The 21,258-nt window shown below is 52.6% G+C and overlaps 1 protein-coding gene across 1 annotated transcript in view; it reads right to left on the reverse strand.

Annotated features, from left to right (window-relative positions):
- Positions 1 to 20,549, reverse strand: part of LOC115179264 (BCL-6 corepressor) — a gene marked incomplete at its 5' end in the record, with an annotated part of 34,272 nt that extends 13,723 nt beyond the window's left edge. The window contains 3 exon segments of the mRNA XM_029740644.1: positions 6,471 to 6,616; positions 6,822 to 6,988; positions 20,351 to 20,549. Coding sequence (XP_029596504.1) covers positions 6,471 to 6,616; positions 6,822 to 6,988; positions 20,351 to 20,434 — 397 coding nt within the window.
- Between the last annotated feature and the right edge of the window lie 709 nt (positions 20,550 to 21,258).

A 21,258-nucleotide genomic window follows, 5' to 3' on the forward strand; every position in this document is an offset into this window, starting at 1 on the left:
AGAGATGGAGACACGTTACAGCTATAAACAGGGACAGAGCAGAGAGATGGAGACACCTTACAGCTATAAACAGGGACAGAGCAGAGAGATGGAGACACGTTACAGCTATAAACAGGGACAGAGCAGAGAGATGGAGACACGTTACAGCTATAAACAGGGACAGAGCAGAGAGAGAGATGGAGACACATTACAGCTATAAACAGGGACAGAGCAGAGAGATGGAGACACGTTACAGCTATAAACAGGGACAGAGCAGAGAGATGGAGACACCTTACAGCTATAAACAGGGACAGAGCAGAGAGATGGAGACACGTTACAGCTATAAACAGGGACAGAGCAGAGAGATGGAGACACCTTACAGCTATAAACAGGGACAGAGCAGAGAGATGGAGACACGTTACAGCTATAAACAGGGACAGAGCAGAGAGATGGAGACACCTTACAGCTATAAACAGGGACAGAGCAGAGAGATGGAGACACCTTACAGCTATAAACAGGGATAGAGCAGAGAGATGGAGACACCTTACAGCTATAAACAGGGACAGAGCAGAGAGATGGAGACACGTTACAGCTATAAACAGGGACAGAGCAGAGAGATGGAGACACGTTACAGCTATAAACAGGGACAGAGCAGAGAGATGGAGACACCTTACAGCTATAAACAGGGACAGAGCAGAGAGATGGAGACACATTACAGCTATAAACAGGGACAGAGCAGAGAGATGGAGACACGTTACAGCTATAAACAGGGACAGAGCAGAGAGATGGAGACACCTTACAGCTATAAACAGGGACAGAGCAGAGAGATGGAGACACGTTACAGCTATAAACAGGGACAGAGCAGAGAGATGGAGACACGTTACAAGAATACAGGGACAGAGCAGAGGAGATGGAGACACCTTACAGCTATAAACAGGGACAGAGCAGAGAGATGGAGACACGTTACAGCTATAAACAGGGACAGAGCAGAGAGATGGAGACACGTTTACAGCTATAAACAGGGACAGAGCAGAGAGATGGAGACACGTTACAGCTATAAACAGGGACAGAGCAGAGAGATGGAGACACCTTACAGCTATAAACAGGGACAGAGCAGAGAGATGGAGACACGTACAGCTATAAACAGGGACAGAGCAGAGAGATGGAGACACCTTACAGCTATAAACAGGGACCAGAGCAGAGAGATGGAGACACGTACAGCTATAAACAGGGACAGAGCAGAGAGATGGAGACACTGTTACAGCTATAAAACAGGGACAGAGCAGAGAGATGGAGACACCTTACAGCTATAAACAGGGACAGAGCAGAGAGATGGAGACACCTTACAGCTATAAACAGGGACAGAGCAGAGAGATGGAGACACGTTACAGCTATAAACAGGGACAGAGCAGAGAGATGGAGACACCTTACAGCTATAAACAGGGACAGAGCAGAGAGATGGAGACACCTTACAGCTATAAACAGGGACAGAGCAGAGAGATGGAGACACCTTACAGCTATAAACAGGGACAGAGCAGAGAGAGAGCAGAGAGAGAGAGGGAGTGAGAGAAAGAGATGCATATTTTTGTAGAGGCGTCTGGCTCTGCATTGGTGAGACAGACAGTGATAAAAAGAAAGGAAAAACCAGGATAGAGAAAGCCGCTGCTGCAGATGAGAGGAAAAGAGGCCGTATAAACCTTCCCCCGCCCCCCACCCTGGCCCCCCGCCCCCCACCCTGGCCCCCCGCACCCCCACCCTGGCCCCCCGCCCTGGCCCCCCGCACCCCCACCCTGGCCCCCCACCCTGGCCCCCCGCCCTGGCCCCCCGCACCCCCACCCTGGCCCCCCGCCCTCCCTGTTCCCTCTGACACACACTGCCTCACGGTGGAACAGGCGGAGCGCGGCAGTGTGTGTGCGCGCATGCATCTCTAATCAGATTCCACTCGGGAGCCTTCAAAGCCGCTAGAGAGCCATGCACACTCTCTCACACACACACACACTTAAATCACCGGGTGTTCATTCCACCGAGCGTTCATTTAAAAACGGCTCCGGCTGCTTGGACAGCAGGTCACTATGTTTGCATTCTGTGTGTGTGTGTGTGTGCTCCCACAGGGAGTGTTGTGGGAGTGGGGGCAGCTGTGCGGGGGCTTGGCGTTGGGTGGGTAGTGTGGCAGTGCCAGAGGCAGCAAGGGAGTGTTGTGGGAGTGGGGGCAGCTGTGCGGGGGCTTGGCGTTGGGTGGGTAGTGTGGCAGTGCCAGAGGCAGCAAGGGAGTGTTGTGGGAGTGGGGGCAGCTGTGCGGGGGCTTGGCGTTGGGTGGGTAGTGTGGCAGTGCCAGAGGCAGCAAGGGAGTGGTGTGGGAGTGGGGGCAGCTGTGCGGGGGCTTGGCGTTGGGTGGGTAGTGTGGCAGTGCCAGAGGCAGCAAGGGAGTGTTGTGGGAGTGGGGGCAGCTGTGCGGGGGCTTGGCGTTGGGTGGGTAGTGTGGCAGTGCCAGAGGCAGCAAGGGAGTGTTGTGGGAGTGGGGGCAGCTGTGCGGGGGCTTGGCGTTGGGTGGGTAGTGTGGCAGTGCCAGAGGCAGCAAGGGAGTGTTGTGGGCGTGGGGGCAGCGGTGCGGGGGCTTGGCGTTGGGTGGGTAGTGTGGCAGTGCCAGAGGCAGCAAGGGAGTGTTGTGGGAGTGGGGGCAGCTGTGCGGGGGCTTGGCGTTGGGTGGGTAGTGTGGCAGTGCCAGAGGCAGCAAGGGAGTGTTGTGGGAGCGGGGGCAGCTGTGCGGGGGCTTGGCGTTGGGTGGGTAGTGTGGCAGTGCCAGAGACAGCAAGGGAGTGTTGTGGGAGCGGGGGCAGCTGTGCGGGGGCTTGGCGTTGGGTGGGTAGTGTGGCAGTGCCAGAGGCAGCAAGGGAGTGTTGTGGGAGTGGGGGCAGCTGTGCGGGGGCTTGGCGTTGGGTGGGTAGTGTGGCAGTGCCAGAGGCAGCAAGGGGGTGTTGTGGGAGTGGGGGTAGCTGTGCGGGGGCTTGGCGTTGGGTGGGTAGTGTGGCAGTGCCAGAGGCAGCAAGGGAGTGTTGTGGGAGTGGGGGCAGCTGTGCGGGGGCTTGGCGTTGGGTGGGTAGTGTGGCAGTGCCAGAGGCAGCAAGGGAGTGTTGTGGGAGCGGGGGCAGCTGTGCGGGGGCTTGGCGTTGGGTGGGTAGTGTGGCAGTGCCAGAGGCAGCAAGGGAGTGGTGTGGGAGTGGGGGCAGCTGTGCGGGGGCTTGGCGTTGGGTGGGTAGTGTGGCAGTGCCAGAGGCAGCAAGGGAGTGGTGTGCCAGCTACAGCCATTCAGGGATTCAGCAGTTAAGCCTCATTAAAAACTCCACGGAATGAGAGAGAAAGAGAGAGAGAGGTAAAGAGAGAGGCAGAGAGGGAAAGGAGAGAGAGTGGTAGAGAGAGAGAGAGAGGTATTCGGGAGATGGAGAAAGGAGAGAGAAAGAACGAGGCGAAGGAAAGTAAGATAGTGTGTGTTGTGCTAGCTGCTGATTAGAGCGCCCAGGGAGAGGGAACACATTGGGGGAGGAGGTGGAAATCAGACTGGCAGACAGCACATCCAGACAAACCTGCCGATTTACCACGCCCCCCTTCTCTCTCTTCCTCTCTCTCTACTTCCTATCGCTCCATCTTTCATTCTCTCTCTAGCTCCTTCACGCTTGCTCAGCCTCGTTCCAGTTCTCTCTGTCACACTCCCCCCCTCTATATTTCATTCTCTCTCTCTAGCCCTTCACGCTCCCTCCATCTGTCTTTTAGTCGTACTCACTCTCTCTGTTTCACACTCTCACTGTCTCTAGCTTCCTTGCGCTTGCCGTGTCTTTCGCTCGCTCGGTCTCTCTCTAACGTGGTCTTACACAAAGCCTGAGAGTTGAGACGGAGAGAGGAAGGGAACGAGAGCACGGAAGGAAGGATGAAGAGGATATTACCCTGCAACGCCACTGACTGTGTTCATTTGTTAGTGCTGGCTTGTTGTATATATGCCTCTCTGCAGTGTGTGTGTGTGTGTGTGTCTGTCAGCAGGGTATAGCTGAGCACTGCGCTCCCAATAGCTCTAAACGTCAGGCTGGCTCTGTGGCCGTGCTGCTCTGTGGCCGTGCTGCTCTGTGGCCGTGCTGCTCTGTGGCCGTGCTGCTCTGTGGCCGTGCTGCTCTGTGGCCGTGCTGCTCTGTGGCCGTGCTGCTCTGTGGCCGTGCTGCTCTGTGGTTTGCGGGGGAAGCAGCCGTTTTAAATGCTAAGTGGGAAGTGGTGATTAGGGGAGGAGAGCGGAGGGAGAGCGGAGGGAGAGGGAGGGAGAGCAGAGAAGAGAAGAAAAGAGAGGTGCTGGGCTCTGATTGCTACCCCCGTCCACCCCTCCTCTCCCCCATCCTCTCCCCCGGCTCTGATTGCTACCCCCGTCCACCCCTCCTCTCCCCCATCCTCTCCCCCGGCTCTCTGCTCTCCCTGGGTAATGTGGGTCACGATATTGCAGCACTCAGCGCTCAGGGCAGTGTGTGTGTGTGTGTGTGTGTGTGTGTGTGTGTCAATGGAGATACGTCTCTCTACAGACACACACCGCCTCTGTATTACATCACCACCATACTTCCAGCTCCACACACAGACACACACGGCTATTTCAGCTGTTTTCTTGTTTCCCTGCTCAGTCCGCGGCATTCGAGAATAAGGGATCTACCTCGCAAATAAACAACAGGATTAGGAAACAAAATCCCAGAGAATCCCTGTAGAAGGCCTAGAGGCCAGGGAGGAGAAAGAGAGAGGAGAGTCCAGGGAGGGAGAGAGAGGAGAGTCCAGGGAGGGAGGAGAGGCCAGAAAGGCCAGAGGGAAGAGAGAGAGGAGAAGACAGGGAGGGAGAGAGAGGAGAGTCCAGGGAGGGAGGAGAGGCCAGAAAGGCCAGAGGGAAGAGAGAGAGGAGAGTCCAGGGAGGGAGAGAGAGGAGAGTCCAGGGAGGGAGGAGAGGCCAGAAAGGCCAGAGGGAAGAGAGAGAGGAGAGTCCAGGGAGGGAGAGAGAGGAGAGTCCAGGGAGGGAGGAGAGGCCAGAAAGGCCAGAGGGAAGAGAGAGAGGAGAGTCCAGGGAGGGAGAGAGAGGAGAGTCCAGGGAGGGAGGAGAGGCCAGAAAGGCCAGAAGGAAGAGAGAGAGGAGAAGACAGGGAGGGAGGAGAGGAGACGACAGGGAGGGAGGAGAGGAGACGACAGGGAGGGAGGAGAGGAGAGGACAAGGAGGGAGGGAGTGCTCCTAGAGGGTTCTGGGGTGCTCCTAGTGGGCAGGCTTATGTAAAATAGTATCAACTCATCAACACTTGAGGATTAGTGAGTGGAGAGAAGCAGAGAGGCAGAGAGGCAGAGAGGGCTGGAGCTGAAGCAGCACTGTGGGCCACCGTGGAATTCAACTGAAGGGGGAAATTCTAATCCCCCCTTTTGCCTAAATGAATTGGATTTGTTGTGCGTTCTCTCTCTCTCTCTCTCTCTGGGAAGCACAGATCAGGTTAGGTGAGTGGAGTGAACTAGGCACCGTTTGGCAATCGCTGCTGGAGTGTGTGTAAGAGAAGTGTGTGTGTGTGTGATAGTGTGTGCGCCAGAGCAGGGCTGATTAATAATGCCCTAAAATAGCCGGGGAGGAGAACGGATGGAGGGAGGAAGAGAGGGAGGAAGATAGGGAGGGAGAGAGAGGGAGGAAGAGAGAGAGAGGAAGAGAGAGAGATGCTAGCTCACTGCGGTTCTCTCAAGCACTCAATGGAGTCCTCTACTTCCCCTTGGTATATCTCCTCACCATCCATTTAAACTGTGTGGTGTCTGGGTGTGTGTCTGGGTGTGTGCCTGGGTGTGTGTCTGTGTGTGTGCCTGGGTGTGTGTCTGGGTGTGTGTCTGGGTGTGTGCCTGGGTGTGTGCCTGGGTGTGTGTCTGTGTGTGTGCCTGGGTGTGTGTCTGGGTGTGTGTCTGGGTGTGTGTCTGGGTGTGTGTCTGGGTGTGTGCCTGGGTGTGTGTCTGTGTGTGTGCCTGGGTGTGTGTCTGGGTGTGTGTCTGTGTGGTGTCTGTGTGTGTAATGAGGCTGTCAGTTCCCTGTCCTGGCCCCCAGAAGCCGCTGGGTTGGGCCAGAGTCAGAACACATGTAGGCAAAGCGGTGTTTTGAAAGTTCATCATTGGCTTTGATACACCGATTGGTTAGCGATGATCCAATTGCCGGTGACTTTGTTTTGTACAACAACCCTCATTTTGACGTCCCCAACAACGACCTCCCTGACGGCAGTCTCAGACTAAAGTATGTAGTGAGCATGGAACAGTGGCAGTATTCCGTTTGAGTCGTCAGGCAACCTCTCTCCCCCATCACTGCACCGCTCACAAGGGCCAGCCCTTAGAGGACGACCCCTCTACAGCTGTTGCTAAGTAACCTGATAGTGGGGTAACGCGGGGCAACTCCCGAGGATGATACTGTGTCCCCCACAGATGAGGAACACAAACACACACCATCTCTAAAGCGGTCTCACCAGAGAGGAATCCCTCCATGCCGGGGGAGTGTGTCATGCGGAGGAGGCTGCGGCCAGAGTATGTAGCCAGGGTGGGGTCAGCTCCGTAGGACAGCAGCAGACGGACCACTTCCAGATGGTCATTCTCCACGGCGTCATGGAGGGGCCTGGTGGGGGGGAGGAGACAGACACGCCACACACACACACACACACACACACACATACACACACACACACACACATCCACACACACACACACACATCCACACACACACACACACGTTATTTACAGAGCCTTGGAATGTAACTGCCCATGTCCATATGTCTGGCCTGTGTGTTAGTGAGAGAGTAAGTGAGTGTCCATGTGTCTACCTGGTGCCTTCCTGGGCGCTACAGTTGACGTCGGCACCGTGCTCCAGCAGGTGCTGAGTGATAGCAAGCCAGCCACGTGCACATGCCTCGTGCAGCGCACAGTAGCCCGCGTTGTCACGGTGATTGATGTCACACACCCTGTTCTCCAGGCAGTACAGCACTACGTCCTAGATAGGCCACAGAGGACAGAGGGGTTAGGGTCTCCAGAGACAGAGGGGTTAGGGTCTCCACAGACAGAGGGGTTAGGGTCTCCACAGACAGAGCGGTTAGGGTCTCCACAGACAGAGGGGTTAGGGTCTCCACAGACAGAGGGGTTAGGGTCTCCACAGACAGAGCGGTTAGGGTCTCCACAGACAGAGGGGTTAGGGTCTCCACAGACAGAGGGGTTAGGGTCTCCACAGACAGAGGGGTTAGGGTCTCCACAGACAGAGGGGTTAGGGTCTCCACAGACAGAGGGGTTAGGGTCTCCACAGACAAGGGACAGAGGGGTTAGGGTCTCCACAGACAGGGGACAGAGGGGTTAGGGTATCCACAGACAGAGGAGTTAGGGTCTCCAGACAGAGCGGTTAGGGACTCCACAGACAGGGGACAGAGGGGTTAGGGTCTCCACAGACTGGGGACAGAGGGGTTAGGGTCTCCACAGACAGGGGACAGAGGGGTTAGGGTCTCCACAGACAGAGGGGTTAGGGTCTCCACAGACAGAGGGGTTAGGGTCTCCAGACAGAGCGGTTAGGGACTCCACAGACAGGGGACAGAGGGGTTAGGGTCTCCACAGACAGGGGACAGAGGGGTTAGGGTCTCCACAGACAGAGGGGTTAGGGTCTCCAGACAGAGCGGTTAGGGACTCCACAGACAGGGGACAGAGGGGTTAGGGCCTCCACAGACAGGGGACAGAGGGGTTAGGGTCTCCACAGACAGAGGGGTTAGGGTCTCCACAGACAGGGGACAGAGGGGTTAGGGTCTCCACAGACAGGGGACAGAGGGGTTAGGGTATCCACAGACAGAGGGGTTAGGGTCTCCAGACAGAACGGTTAGGGACTCCACAGACAGGGGACAGAGGGGTTAGGGTCTCCACAGGCAGGGGACAGAGGGGTTAGGGTCTCCACAGACAGGGGACAGAGGGGTTAGGGTCTCCACAGACAGAGGGGTTAGGGTCTCCAGACAGAGCGGTTAGGGACTCCACAGACAGGGGACAGAGGGGTTAGGGCCTCCACAGACAGGGGACAGAGGGGTTAGGGTCTCCACAGACAGGGGACAGAGGGGTTAGGGCCTCCACAGACAGGGGACAGAGGGGTTAGGGTCTCCACAGACAAGGGGACAGAGGGGTTAGGGTATCCACAGACAAGGGGACAGAGGGGTTAGGGTATCCACAGACAGGGGACAGAGGGGTTAGGGTCTCCACAGACAGGGGACAGAGGGGTTAGGGTCTCCACAGACAGGGGACAGAGGGGTTAGGGTCTCCACAGACAGGGGACAGAGGGGTTAGGGTCTCCACAGACAGGGGACAGAGGGGTTAGGGTCTCCACAGACAGGGGACAGAGGGGTTAGGGTCTCCACAGACAGGAAACAGAGCGGTTAGGGTCTCCACAGACAGGGGACAGAGGGGTTAGGGTCTCCACAGACAGGGGACAGAGGGGTTAGGGTCTCCACAGACAGGAAACAGAGGGGTTAGGGTCTCCACAGACAGGGGACAGAGGGGTTAGGGTCTCCACAGACAGGGGACAGAGGGGTTAGGGTCTCCACAGACAGGGGACAGAGGGGTTAGGGTCTCCACAGACAGGGGACAGAGGGGTTAGGGTCTCCACAGACAGGGGACAGAGGGGTTAGGGTCTCCACAGACAGGGGACAGAGGGGTTAGGGTCTCCACAGACAGGGGACAGAGGGGTTAGGGTCTCCACAGACAGGGGACAGAGGGGTTAGGGTCTCCACAGACAGGGGACAGAGGGGTTAGGGTCTCCACAGACAGGGGACAGAGGGGTTAGGGAAGTTCATAGGGCTCTGAATGGAATACGGTGCTTTAGTCCACATCTTCCAGTTCCATTCAAAATTCCATTCAATGAAGCTGAAAAGAAACATGGGTACACACTGACAAGGGTGAAATTCATCAACAGCTGTAGGAAGTTAGATTTAGATCAAACCGACGACACATTTGAATGAGAACAATCTCTTGGGTTCATTAGGTTCATTCTAAGATCCAACTTAACCCTAGACCCCGTGTTATTCCTCAGTATAGTACGTACGACACTATCTGTATCAGACTGGCTCAACCCTACCTAGCCCCTCTTAGCCAGTCCTTCTAATATCAGAAGATGGTGTCCAAGAGAGATCGAACTGGAACTGGTCCAGAGAACTGGATCTGTGCGGTTGTCATCCCTCATCCTCTCAACCAGGGCAGTGGAAGGTAAGCCATTACAGGAGCCTCCGCTCTGATTCCCATCTCTATGCAAATGCTGTGGAGTGGTCGCCGAGCCTTTCATTTTTCAATAAGTCTTATCAAACGGCTGCCTGGGCGGCTCAAAATAGCCCAGTCAATCTGTCCCTCCTGAACGGTCCCATATATTTTCTACTAACATCTGGGTAATGGATTTGGATGGCTGTGTATGATGGCTCAGGCTGGCCAGTTATGGACCATATCCACAATGGCTGCGCAGTTGCTCCTAAAAACCTGGGATTCTGAGCCACTGGAGAGTATGTTTGAGCCGGAATGCCTCCTAGCAGAGAGATCCTTTAACCCAACAGCAGGGAAGCAGGGGCCATTAAATAGTTTCTCCCCACCCAACTCCATTCAGTAAAGGGGATTAAACCAAATTGAATTCATGTTTGGAATTTAAAAAAACTTCAAATTATTTTTCCATTGAGGAGGGATTCAATTTCAATTCACTTACTTTTACTTTCTGTGCCTGGCCTTAAGAGGATACTTCGTGATTTTGGCAATGAGGCCCTTTATTTACTTCCCCAGTCTCAGATGAACTTGTGGATACCATTTGTATGTTTCAGTCCATTATGAAGGAAGTTAGAGGTAGACACTTCTAGGCATTGCGATAACTCTAGTTAGCAATTACAATTGCGATAGTTAGAAACTTCGTGGTATCCACGAGTTCTGCTGACTCCTGGGAAACATTGCCAAAATCCTGAAATATCCCTTTAACGTGAGTCACAGTGGCAAAGAATTATAATTAATTGCATTTCTATAGACAGTTTGCTGACTCCAAGGCCTGACCAAAACAAGGTGACTGTGGCTAACACAAGGAGAATATTTTATTTATTTATTTAACATTTATTGAACTAGGCAAGTCAGTTAAGAACAAATTCTTATTTACAATGACGGCCTACCAGAAGGCAAAACGCCTCCTGCGGGGACAGGGGCTGGGATTAAAAATGTAAATATAGGACAAAACACATCACGACGAGACACCACACCACTACGTAAAGAGAGACCTAAGACAACATAGCATGGCATATGAATGTATATACCTAAAAAGTCCTCGATAACGGAAATATGTAGTCCTGTAGTATATTGTTAATGATAGAATCCAGTCAGAATGAGAGCAGCAGAATAAAGCCAAATAAACATCAAGTCAACAGCGGTCTCTCTTCTGTCTTGGTGCTCATTTACCTGTGTCAGACAGCGCTGCGCAGCGCGGCTAGCATCGTTAACAAACCACACACACCCTACCAGTCAGCCCAGTGTGGCTAGCATCAAACCACACACAACCCCAGACAAACAGAAGGAACCTGGGTAGCGAAGCGTGGAAAGAGAGACAGGTCCAGAGAAAGAGAGCGAGAAAGACAGAGACTAGCAGCAGCGCTCCACACATGAGCAGAAACAGACATTAGCATTCAGCTAGCGTAGCGCTGCTTTGACGTGCCCTCCCTCCCGACCCGTATTCATAGAATTCATTCACAGCTCCCCACCGCCGTGCTGTGAGCTGCGCGCACACACACAGTGTCTGTATCTAAAGATACAGCGTGGTCGTGTGGCTGCCGTGGCAACAAATGAGTCCAACTCCTGTTACAGCCAGTGCCGTGGCAACATAAGCGCTAAACAGCGAGAGCTGGCATTGCGGTTGGCATGCCTGGTGGACAACAAAATAGACCATAACACAGTACACAGTGTTCAAACGACCAGCAGCCCCCACTCATCTCAAATGGACTCTTCTCCAAAAAACAGCTCACCAACAGTACTCAAAAATAGGCCCTACAGTCCCTCTCCACTCAAACACACTACTTCAACTCCAACACTTCAGCGCTGAAAGCAAACGGTGTCCTCCGCCTTGTTGCTCAAGAGCTGCTTTATAGTTGTCTACTACTGTGGTGTGGTAGCCACTAGTCTACTACTGTGGTGTGGTAGCTACTAGTCTACTACTGTGGTGTGGTAGCCACTAGTCTACTACTGTGGTGTGGTAGCCACTAGTCTACTACTGTGGTGTGGTAGCTACTAGTCTACTACTGTGGAGTGGTAGCTACTAGTCTACTACTGTGGTGTGGTAGCCACTAGTCTACTACTGTGGTGTGGTAGCTACTAGTCTACTACTGTGGTGTGGTAGCTACTAGTCTACTACTGTGGTGTGGTAGCTACTGGTCTACTACTGTGGTGTGGTAGCTACTGGTCTACTACTGTGGTGTGGTAGCTACTAGTCTACTACTGTGGTGTGGTAGCTACTAGTCTACTACTGTGGTGTGGTAGCTACTAGTCTACTACTGTGGTGTGGTAGCTACTAGTCTACTACTGTGGTGTGGTAGCTACTAGTCTACTACTGTGGTGTGGTAGCTACTAGTCTACTACTGTGGTGTGGTAGCTACTAGTCTACTACTGTGGTGTGGTAGCTACTAGTCTACTACTGTGGTGTGGTAGCTACTAGTCTACTACTGTGGTGTGGTAGCTACTAGTCTACTACTGTGGTAGCTACTAGTCTACTACTGTGGTGTGGTAGCTACTAGTCTACTACTGTGGTGTGGTAGCTACTAGTCTACTACTGTGGTGTGGTAGCTACTAGTCTACTACTGTGGTGTGGTAGCCACTAGTCTACTACTGTGGTGTGGTAGCTACTAGTCTACTACTGTGGTGTGGTAGCTACTAGTCTACTACTGTGGTGTGGTAGCTACTAGTCTACTACTGTGGTGTGGTAGCTACTAGTCTACTACTGTGGTGTGGTAGCTACTAGTCTACTACTGTGGTGTGGTAGCTACTAGTCTAACTACTGTGGTGTGGTAGCTACTAGTCTACTACTGTGGTGTGGTAGCTACTAGTCTACTACTGTGGTAGCTACTAGTCTACTACTGTGGTGTGGTAGCCACTAGTCTACTACTGTGGTGTGGTAGCTACTGGTCTACTACTGTGGTGTGGTAGCTACTAGTCTACTACTGTGGTAGCTACTAGTCTACTACTGTGGTGCGGAAGCTACTAGTCTACTACTGTGGTGTGGTAGCTACTAGTCTACTACTGTGGTGTGGTAGCTACTAGTCTACTACTGTGGTAGCTACTAGTCTACTACTGTGGTGCGGTAGCTACTAGTCTACTACTGTGGTGTGGTAGCTACTAGTCTACTACTGTGGTAGCTACTGGTCTACTACTGTGGTGTGGTAGCTACTAGTCTACTACTGTGGTGTGGTAGCTACTAGTCTACTACTGTGGTGTGGTAGCTACTAGTCTACTACTGTGGTGTGGTAGCTACTAGTCTACTACTGTGGTGTGGTAGCTACTAGTCTACTACTGTGGGTGTGGTAGCTACTAGTCTACTACTGTGTTGTGGTAGCTACTAGTCTACTACCTGTGGTAGCTACTAGTCTACTACGGTGGTGTGGTAGCTACTAGTCTACTACTGTGGTGTGGTAGCTACTAGTCTACTACTGTGGTGTGGTAGCTACTAGTCTACTACTGTGGTGTGGTAGCTACTAGTCTACTACTGTGGTGTGGTAGCTAACTAGTCTACTACTGTGGTGTGGTAGCTACTAGTCTACTACTGTGGTGTGGTAGCTACTAGTCTACTACTGTGGTGTGGTAGCTACTAGTCTACTACTGTGGTGTGGTAGCTACTAGTCTACTACTGTGGAGCTCTAGTCTACTACTGTGGTGTGGTAGCTACTAGTCTACTACTGTGGTGTGGTAGCTACTAGTCTACTACTGTGGTGTGGTAGCTACTAGTCTACTACTGTGGTGTGGTACCGTACTAGTCTACTACTGGTGGTAGCTACTAGTCTACTACTGTGGTGTGGTAGCTACTAGTCTACTACTGTGGTGTGGTAGCTACTAGTCTACTACTGTGGTGTGGTAGCTACTAGTCTACTACTGTGGTGTGGTAGCTACTAGTCTACTACTGTGGTTGGGTGGAGCTACTAGTCTACTACTGTGGGGTAGCTACTATCTACTACTGTGGTGTGGTAGCTACTAGTCTACTACTGTGGTGTGGTAGCTACTAGTCTACTACTGTGGTGTGGTAGCTACTAGTCTACTACTGTGGTGTGTTAGCCACTAGTCTACTACTGTGGTGTGGTAGCTACTAGTCTACTACTGTGGTGGGTAGCTACTAGTCTACTACTGGTGGGTGTGGTAGCTACTAGTCTACTACTGTGGTGTGGTAGCTACTAGTCTACTTCTGTGGTGTGGTAGCTACTAGTCTACTACTGTGGTGTGGTAGCTACTAGTCTACTACTGTGGTGTGGTAGCCACTAGTCTACTACTGTGGTGTGGTAGCTACTAGTCTACTACTGTGGTGTGGTAGCTACTAGTCTACTACTGTGGTGTGGTAGCTACTAGTCTACTACTGTGGTGTGGTAGCTACTAGTCTACTACTGTGGTGTGGTAGCTACTAGTCTACTACTGTGGGTAGCTACTAGTCTACTACTGTGGTGTGGTAGCCACTAGTCTACTACTGTGGTGTGGTATGCTACTAGTCTACTACTGTGGTGTGGTAGCTACTAGTCTCTACTGTGGTGTGGTAGCTACTAGTCTACTACTGTGGTGTGGTAGCTACTAGTCTACTACTGTGGTGTGGTAGCTACTAGTCTACTACTGTGGTGTGGTAGCTACTAGTCTACTACTGTGGTGTGGTAGCTACTAGTCTACTACTGTGGTGTGGTAGCTACTAGTCTACTACTGTGGTGTGGTAGCTACTAGTCTACTACTGTGGTGTGGTAGCTACTAGTCTACTACTGTGGTGTGGTAGCTACTAGTCTACTACTGTGGTGTGGTAGCTACTAGTCTACTACTGTGGTCGGTAGCTACTAGGTCTACTACTGTGGGGTAGCTACTAGTCTACTAACTGTGGTGCGGTAGCTACTAGTCTACTACTGTGGTGTGGTAGCTACTAGTCTACTACTGTGGTGTGGTAGCTACTAGTCTACTACTGTGGTGTGGTAGCTACATAGTCTACTACTGTGGTGTGGTAGCTACTAGTCTACTACTGTGGTGTGGTAGCTAACTAGTCTACTACTGTGGTGTGTAGCTCCTAGTCTACACTGTGGTGTGGTAGCTACTAGTCTACTACTGTGGTGTGGTAGCTCACTAGTCTACTACTGGGTGTGGTAGCTACTAGTCTACTACTGTGGTGTGGTAGCCACTAGTCTACTACTGTGGTGTGGTAGCTACTAGTCTACTACTGTGGTTGTGGTAGCTACTAGTCTACTACTGTGGTGTGGTAGCTACTAGTCTACTACTGTGGTGTGGTGGCTACTAGTCTACTACTGTGGTAGCTACTAGTCTACTACTGTGGTGCGGTAGCTACTAGTCTACTACTGTGGTGTGGTAGCTACTAGGCCTAATTTTGCTATGAACGTGTACATGGTACAGTTCCACATATTAAAAGCACAGCGGGTTGTAGTGAGCTGTGGAGGTCTGTCTGTTTTCCAGCCGGCTGGTCGGTCAGGGGCATTAAACACATGATAAAGCACAGCTTTAATGGCCGCCAGAGGAGAGGAGTGCAGTGGAGAGCACAGGGTTGTTGATTTCTTTCCCGCCGCAGTAAAACACCCACCTCCCTCTCTCCTTTCATAGTTCCTCTTTAATCTCTTCCTCCTCAGGGTGGATGGCCTTCCAGCTCACTCCCCCAGCCCCCCCCCCCCCCCCCCCCCCCCCCCCACAGACTGTTAACCCTCTAGCTACTCTATCACCTAGAGAACACAACCACACACTACCTACCTAACTCCCTCACAAACTCACACATAAGGTATGATAGATAAGTCTCACAAAGAAGTGTTAGAATTTAAATGCATATGGAGGTTAGAGCGAGAGAGAGATTCCAACCTTGAGAATGCTGAAGCCTTGTTTCTCATCTACTAACACTTGACAGACTGGGACACACACGCACACTCGGACATACACACACGCTACACAGGCATACTGTCCATTTTTCACTGTGCCCTAAGCGTCATCTAGGCCGGTGCCGTTTAGATAATCAGGAAGTGAAAAACAACAGCGTGGTTTAGAGCTCTCTCTGATGCTGGTTCTAATTTTACCCTGCATTCACCAGCAGACAAAGACTAGGAGACCACACAGTGTATTACGATGGAGAGAAAAGAACAGAGGAGCAGGGAGAAGCGGGAAAAAAAGAGGGGGAGAGAGGAGCGTGAAAAGGCCGGGGCACACTAAGTGGAGCTTTTAATTGAGCGGGCGTGATCTCTCCTTTCTCCCTCTCGTTTCTCAGGCTTTTTTCTTGTACTCATTCAGCCAGTGAGTGGGAGTACAGCGTTGAAGGGGGAGTGTTGCGAGGGGGGGCGTCGAGAGAGCAGTGGGGGGCCTGGGGATATGGAGAGGGTGTGTGTGTGTGCGTGTGCGTGTGTGCGTGCACGGACTGGGGATGTGTCTGAACGGCTGTGTCTCTGAGGTCTGGCAGACAGACAAGAGAGGAGGATACAAGCTGCGATAACACCCTACAGCACTCTCACATCAGGGCCTGTGTGTGTGTGTGAGTGAGTGAGTGAGTGAGAGCGAGCGGGTGAAAGAGATGGCGTGAGCATGCATTTTTAGAGGGCAGAGCTATAGGTGTTTGTTAGCCTTTATGAGTGTCTGTATTGAATGTGCTGCACGTGTGTTTTTAAAGGTCATTCGTGTGAACTCTTGAGGAAGTAAAACCTACAGTGTTTTTTATGGATAGCATGTGTCAGGCCAATCAGTTACTTTGGACACGTAAGCATGCAAATGAGTACAATTAGGTGTGCCCATCCCGGTGTGTGTGTGTGTGTTATTAGTTCTGGCAGGTACAGGACAAAGCCTTGACTCATTTTCAACCCAGCCTCATTAACATATCCCATTGGCATCCTCGGCACGGCAGGATTGTGAAGAGAGAGAGAGAGGAGAGAGAGAGAGAGAGAGAGGAGAGAGAGAGGAGAGAGAGAGAGGAGAGAGAGAGGAGAGAGAGAGAGAGAGACAGAGAGAGAGAGAGAGAGAGAGAGAGCGACTACTCGTGTCGCGACACGCATCGCAAAGACTAAAGGATTCTGAAATATGCAGGAAGTGAGTGTTTGTGTATATGCATGTCAAAGGGCTTTTGGCTGGTCCCCGTGTGGGTTCTATTCCCATGGAGGACAAGTAAAATTAAAATACAAAAATATTATATTAAATGCATGTAAGTCACTCTGGATAAGCGTTTGCTAAATGACTAAAATGTAAAATGGAAGCGCGACAGCCGGCAGGGCTGTGTGTGTGTGTTGAGTGGAGACACACTGTGTCGAGTGTGTGTTTGTGTTGAGTGGAGACACACTGTGTCGAGTGTGTGTGTGTTTGTATGGCGCTGCTAGCTGGTCGGTGACAAGAGAGTGACAACACAAAGACAGGAGGACCAGTCTCAGTACTATGCACTTTCTATCCTTCCCTCACCTCCTTCCCTCACCTCCTTCCGTCCATGAACATTGACCTCACATACATGACAGAAGCAAGCAACATGGTGGATCCAATCGCTTATTTTAACGGCAAACAAAGTCACAAATGATCTAGATATTCCCTATTTAACAAATACACCCAATTCATCTGAATAAATAAGACAAAGCCAAACAGCTGAATAAAATCTAAATATTATTAGTGGTGAAATGATAGCTGCTCTCTCCCAGTTCTAATAATGAATACATGCTGTGATCAGAGAGACTATGGAAATGGCTGCATGACCAACGTCGACCATTCAAGCAGATAAAAACAACAGTCGCTTACAACCACAGTAAGAAGCATAAACCAACGCCATGCCTCACCACAGATTCTCATTCCACTCACAAACACTGCACTCCAAAGCCACACGCAAATACACAAGACTCACTGTAGATTTATACATCACACACACACACTCTCCAACCGGGAATTGAGATTCTGTACGGCTGCTGGAGTGATATTCCACAATCTGAGTGTGAATTTGCATGCGTGTGGTGTGAGTGAGTGAGTGTGTGCGCTGTGAGTGAGTGAGTGTGTGCGCTGTGAGTGAGTGAGTGTGCGCTGTGAGTGAGTGAGTGTGTGCGCTATGAGTGTGTGTAATTAAAGGCAATCCTAAGGCTAAGTGATACAAGTGTGAAGATTGCGGGAGAGATCGATCCAACGGAGCCTCCCCGTTTTGCACACTGACTGGGATTTGTTTTGGAGGGGCTGTGAAACGAAAGCAGGCGGGCAGGCGGCAAGCCCAGCGTGTGGAGTGGGGGGGAGGAGGAGAGGAAGTGAGGGAGGAGAGGGAGGGAGCGGCGCGTTGAAAGGCCCGGCCTCGCAGCCCTGTCGTATTTCACAGTCTTCCTCTCTCTCTTCCTCTCTCTCTCTCGCATTCTCTACAGTGCTCACTGTCTGCTGCGCTGTGCCGTGCTGCGCTGTGTGCGTGAGAGAGAGAGTGCGGGCGGCCCCAGGGAGCTGCTTGTGGCTTATCACACGCAGGCAGTTAGAAAAGCTTCCTGTCGGGGGCCTGCTGAAGGAGGGAGGGAGCCAGGGAGAGAGGGAGGGAGGAAGCGAAGGAGGGAGAGAGAGAGAGAGAGAGAGGAAGCGAGGAGGGAGAGACGGAGAGTGGGGAGGAAAAAAACCCTGAAGGCTAGAAAAACAAGATGCCGTTGGGTTTACGCTCAAACACAGCAGCCATGTCTAGCGGTGCCGAGCGGGGAACGAGGGAGGGAGAGAGGGCTCAGGGGCGGGCAGGCTGGCGGAGGAGAAGAAGAACAAGGGAAGGGAGGAGGAGAGTGGACGCTACAGGATTAAATCTGCCCTCCTCCTCCTCCTCCTCTCCTCTCGTATAAATCAAAGAGCTCCGTCTGGAGCGCATGCCTCACTGCCTCCAGTACACACACTACGGAGAGCACACACACACACACACACACACACACACACACACACACACACACACACACTACGGAGAGCGAGAGTAAGAAGACGGGATGAAGGGAGGAGGAAGGGAGGGAGAGTAAGAAGACGGGATGAAGGGAGGAGGAAGGGAGGGAGAGTAAGAAGACGGGATGAAGGGAGGAGGAAGGGAGGGAGAGTAAGAAGACGGGATGAAGGGAGGAGGAAGGGAGGGAGAGTAAGAAGACGGGATGAAGGGAGGAGGAAGGGAGGGAGAGTAAGAAGACGGGATGAAGGGAGGAGGAAGGGAGGGGGAGTAAGAAGACGGGATGAAGGGAGGAGGAAGGGAGGGAGAGGTAAGAAGAACGGAGTGAAGGAAGGAGAGGAGGAGGGGGAGTAAGAAGACGGGATGAAGGGAGGAGGAAGGGAGGGGGAGTAAGAAGACGGGATGAAGGGAGGAGGAAGGGAGGGAGAGTAAGAAGACGGGATGAAGGGAGGAGGAAGGGAGGGGGAGTAAGAAGACGGGATGAAGGGAGGAGGAAGGGAGGGAGAGTAAGAAGACGGGGATGAAGGGAGGAGGAAGGGAGGGAGAGGACGAGTCATGCGGTCCAAACAGCATTAATGGTTGGTTTCCTGCGAGCGGTGCCAGTCCTTTCAGGCAGCCCTGCTGGAACTAATCCACAGGCTCATTAATCTGGGGGACAAATTAGTCATGGACGGCCTTAATCCCAATGTTCCTAATATTCCCAGGGTTTAGACCAGGAAAAGGGAGAAATGGAAGAGAGAGAGACAGAAGAACAAACCAACACACTAGCACCCAGTACAGCCCTTCAAACCAACACACTAGCACCCAGTACAGCCCTTCAAACCAACACACTAGCACCCAGTACAGCCCTTCACATCAACACACTAGCACCCCACACAGCCTTCACATCAACACACTAACACCCCACACAGCCCTTCACATCAACACACTAGCACCCCACACAGCCCTTCACATCAACACACTAGCACCCCACACAGCCCTTCACATCAACACACTAGCACCCCACACAGCCCTTCACATCAACACACTAGCACCCCACACAGCCTTCACATCAACACACTAACACCCCACACAGCCCTTCACATCAACACACTAGCACCCCACACAGCCCTTCACATCAACACACTAGCACCCCACACAGCCCTTCACATCAACACACTAGCACCCCACACAGCCCTTCACATCAACACACTAGCACCCCACACAGCCCTTCACATCAACACACTAGCACCCCACACAGCCCTTCACATCAACACACTAGCACCCCACACAGCCTTCACATCAACACACTAACACCCCACACAGCCCTTCACATCAACACACTAGCACCCAGTACAGCCCTTCAAACCAACACACTAGCACCCCACACAGCCCTTCACACCAACACACTAGCACCCCACACAGCCCTTCACATCAACACACTAGCACCCACACAGCCCTTCACATCAACACACTAGCACCCCACACAGCCCTTCACACCAACACACTAGCACCCCACACAGCTCTTCACATCAACACACTAACACCCCACACAGCCCTTCACATCAACACACTAGCACCCCACACAGCCCTTCACACCAACACACTAGCACCCCACACAGCCCTTCACACCAACACACTAGCACCCCACACAGCCCTTCACACCAACACACTAGCACCCCACACAGCCCTTCACACCAACACACTAGCACCCCACACAGCCCTCACATCAACACACTAGCACCCCACACAGCCCTTCACACCAACACACTAGCACCCCACACAGCCCTTCACACCAACACACTAGCACCCCACACAGCCCTTCACACCAACACACTAGCACACCACACAGCCCTTCACACCAACACACTAGCACCCACACAGCCCTTCACACCAACACACTAGCACCCCACACAGCCCTCACATCAACACACAGCCCTTCACACCAACACACTAGCACCCACACAGCCCTTCACACCAACACACTAGCACCCCACACAGCCCTTCACACCAACACACTAGCACCCCACACAGCCCTTCACATCAACACACTAGCACCCCACACAGCCCTCACATCAACACACAGCCCTTCACACCAACACACTAGCACCCCACACAGCCCTTCACACCAACACACTAGCACCCCACACAGCCCTCACATCAACACACAGCCCTTCACACCAACACACTAGCACCCCACACAGCCCTTCACATCAACACACTAGCACCCCACACAGCCCTTCCACATATGTTATCAAATCATCTTACCTCGTATCCTAGGCGGGAAGCCCTCTGCAGCAGGGTCTCTCCTGCGTTCTTGTTGACGATGAGCCTGCGGGCCTCGGGAGGCATGGGTCGGCTGGCAGGGGTAGAGGTGGGCACCGGGGGGTTGGAGGGGGTTGGCGTGCGGTCCTGGGTCTCTGGAGGGCTGGGCAGAGGGCTGAGCAGAGGGCTGAGCTGGGGGGGCGGGTGAGAGGGGGGGCGGGGGAGGAGTGGGAGTAATCCGACAGGGATGAAGACCTCCTCCGCTTCTCGCTGCAGTGCTTTTCCTTGACCTGCTGTGTGTGATGGGGGAGGGAGAGAGAGAACGTATTAAGAGTCTGCATGACAGATCTTCCATAGAAATCTTCCACACACACATACTGAGATAACGCTATCCTCTTTCCTGTGTGTGTGTGTGTGTGTGTCTCTCTCGACAAGACGCTGCCCAACAAGCTCGTCCCATACTGACACACCTGACACATGGCCGTGGAGTGGGGGAACAACAGAACAGAGAGAGGAGGAGGAGAGGAGAGAAAGAGTTTGAAAGAGGAACATGATACTGAGGTTATCAGAGTGCTGTCCCTCTTTCAGACTCCCCCTTCCCTCTATTTTTACAGTCTGAGCAGCTCTCCTCCATCCCTCCCTCTCTGTCCTCACCCTCTCTGCAGAGGTTATCCTTTATGCTGTCCTCCACTTCCTTTTCTTCTCTCTCCCTCCTTTTTTCCTACTCCTTCTTTCTCTCCCTCTATGGAGATTAGGGTCGCTGGTCTAGTCTAGGGTGAAGTGCTAATTATTCCCGACCACAGGTTGTGTGTGCACTGCGGCCCCACACACACACACACACATACACGGTGGCTGCGCGGTGGCGGGGCTAATAAATGTCAGCTCTTCTCCAGGGGCCCTGGCCGTGGCCT

The sequence above is a fragment of the Salmo trutta genome, chromosome 39 (genome assembly GCF_901001165.1).
Source record: "Salmo trutta chromosome 39, fSalTru1.1, whole genome shotgun sequence".
NCBI classification, from domain to species: Eukaryota; Metazoa; Chordata; class Actinopteri; order Salmoniformes; family Salmonidae; genus Salmo; species Salmo trutta.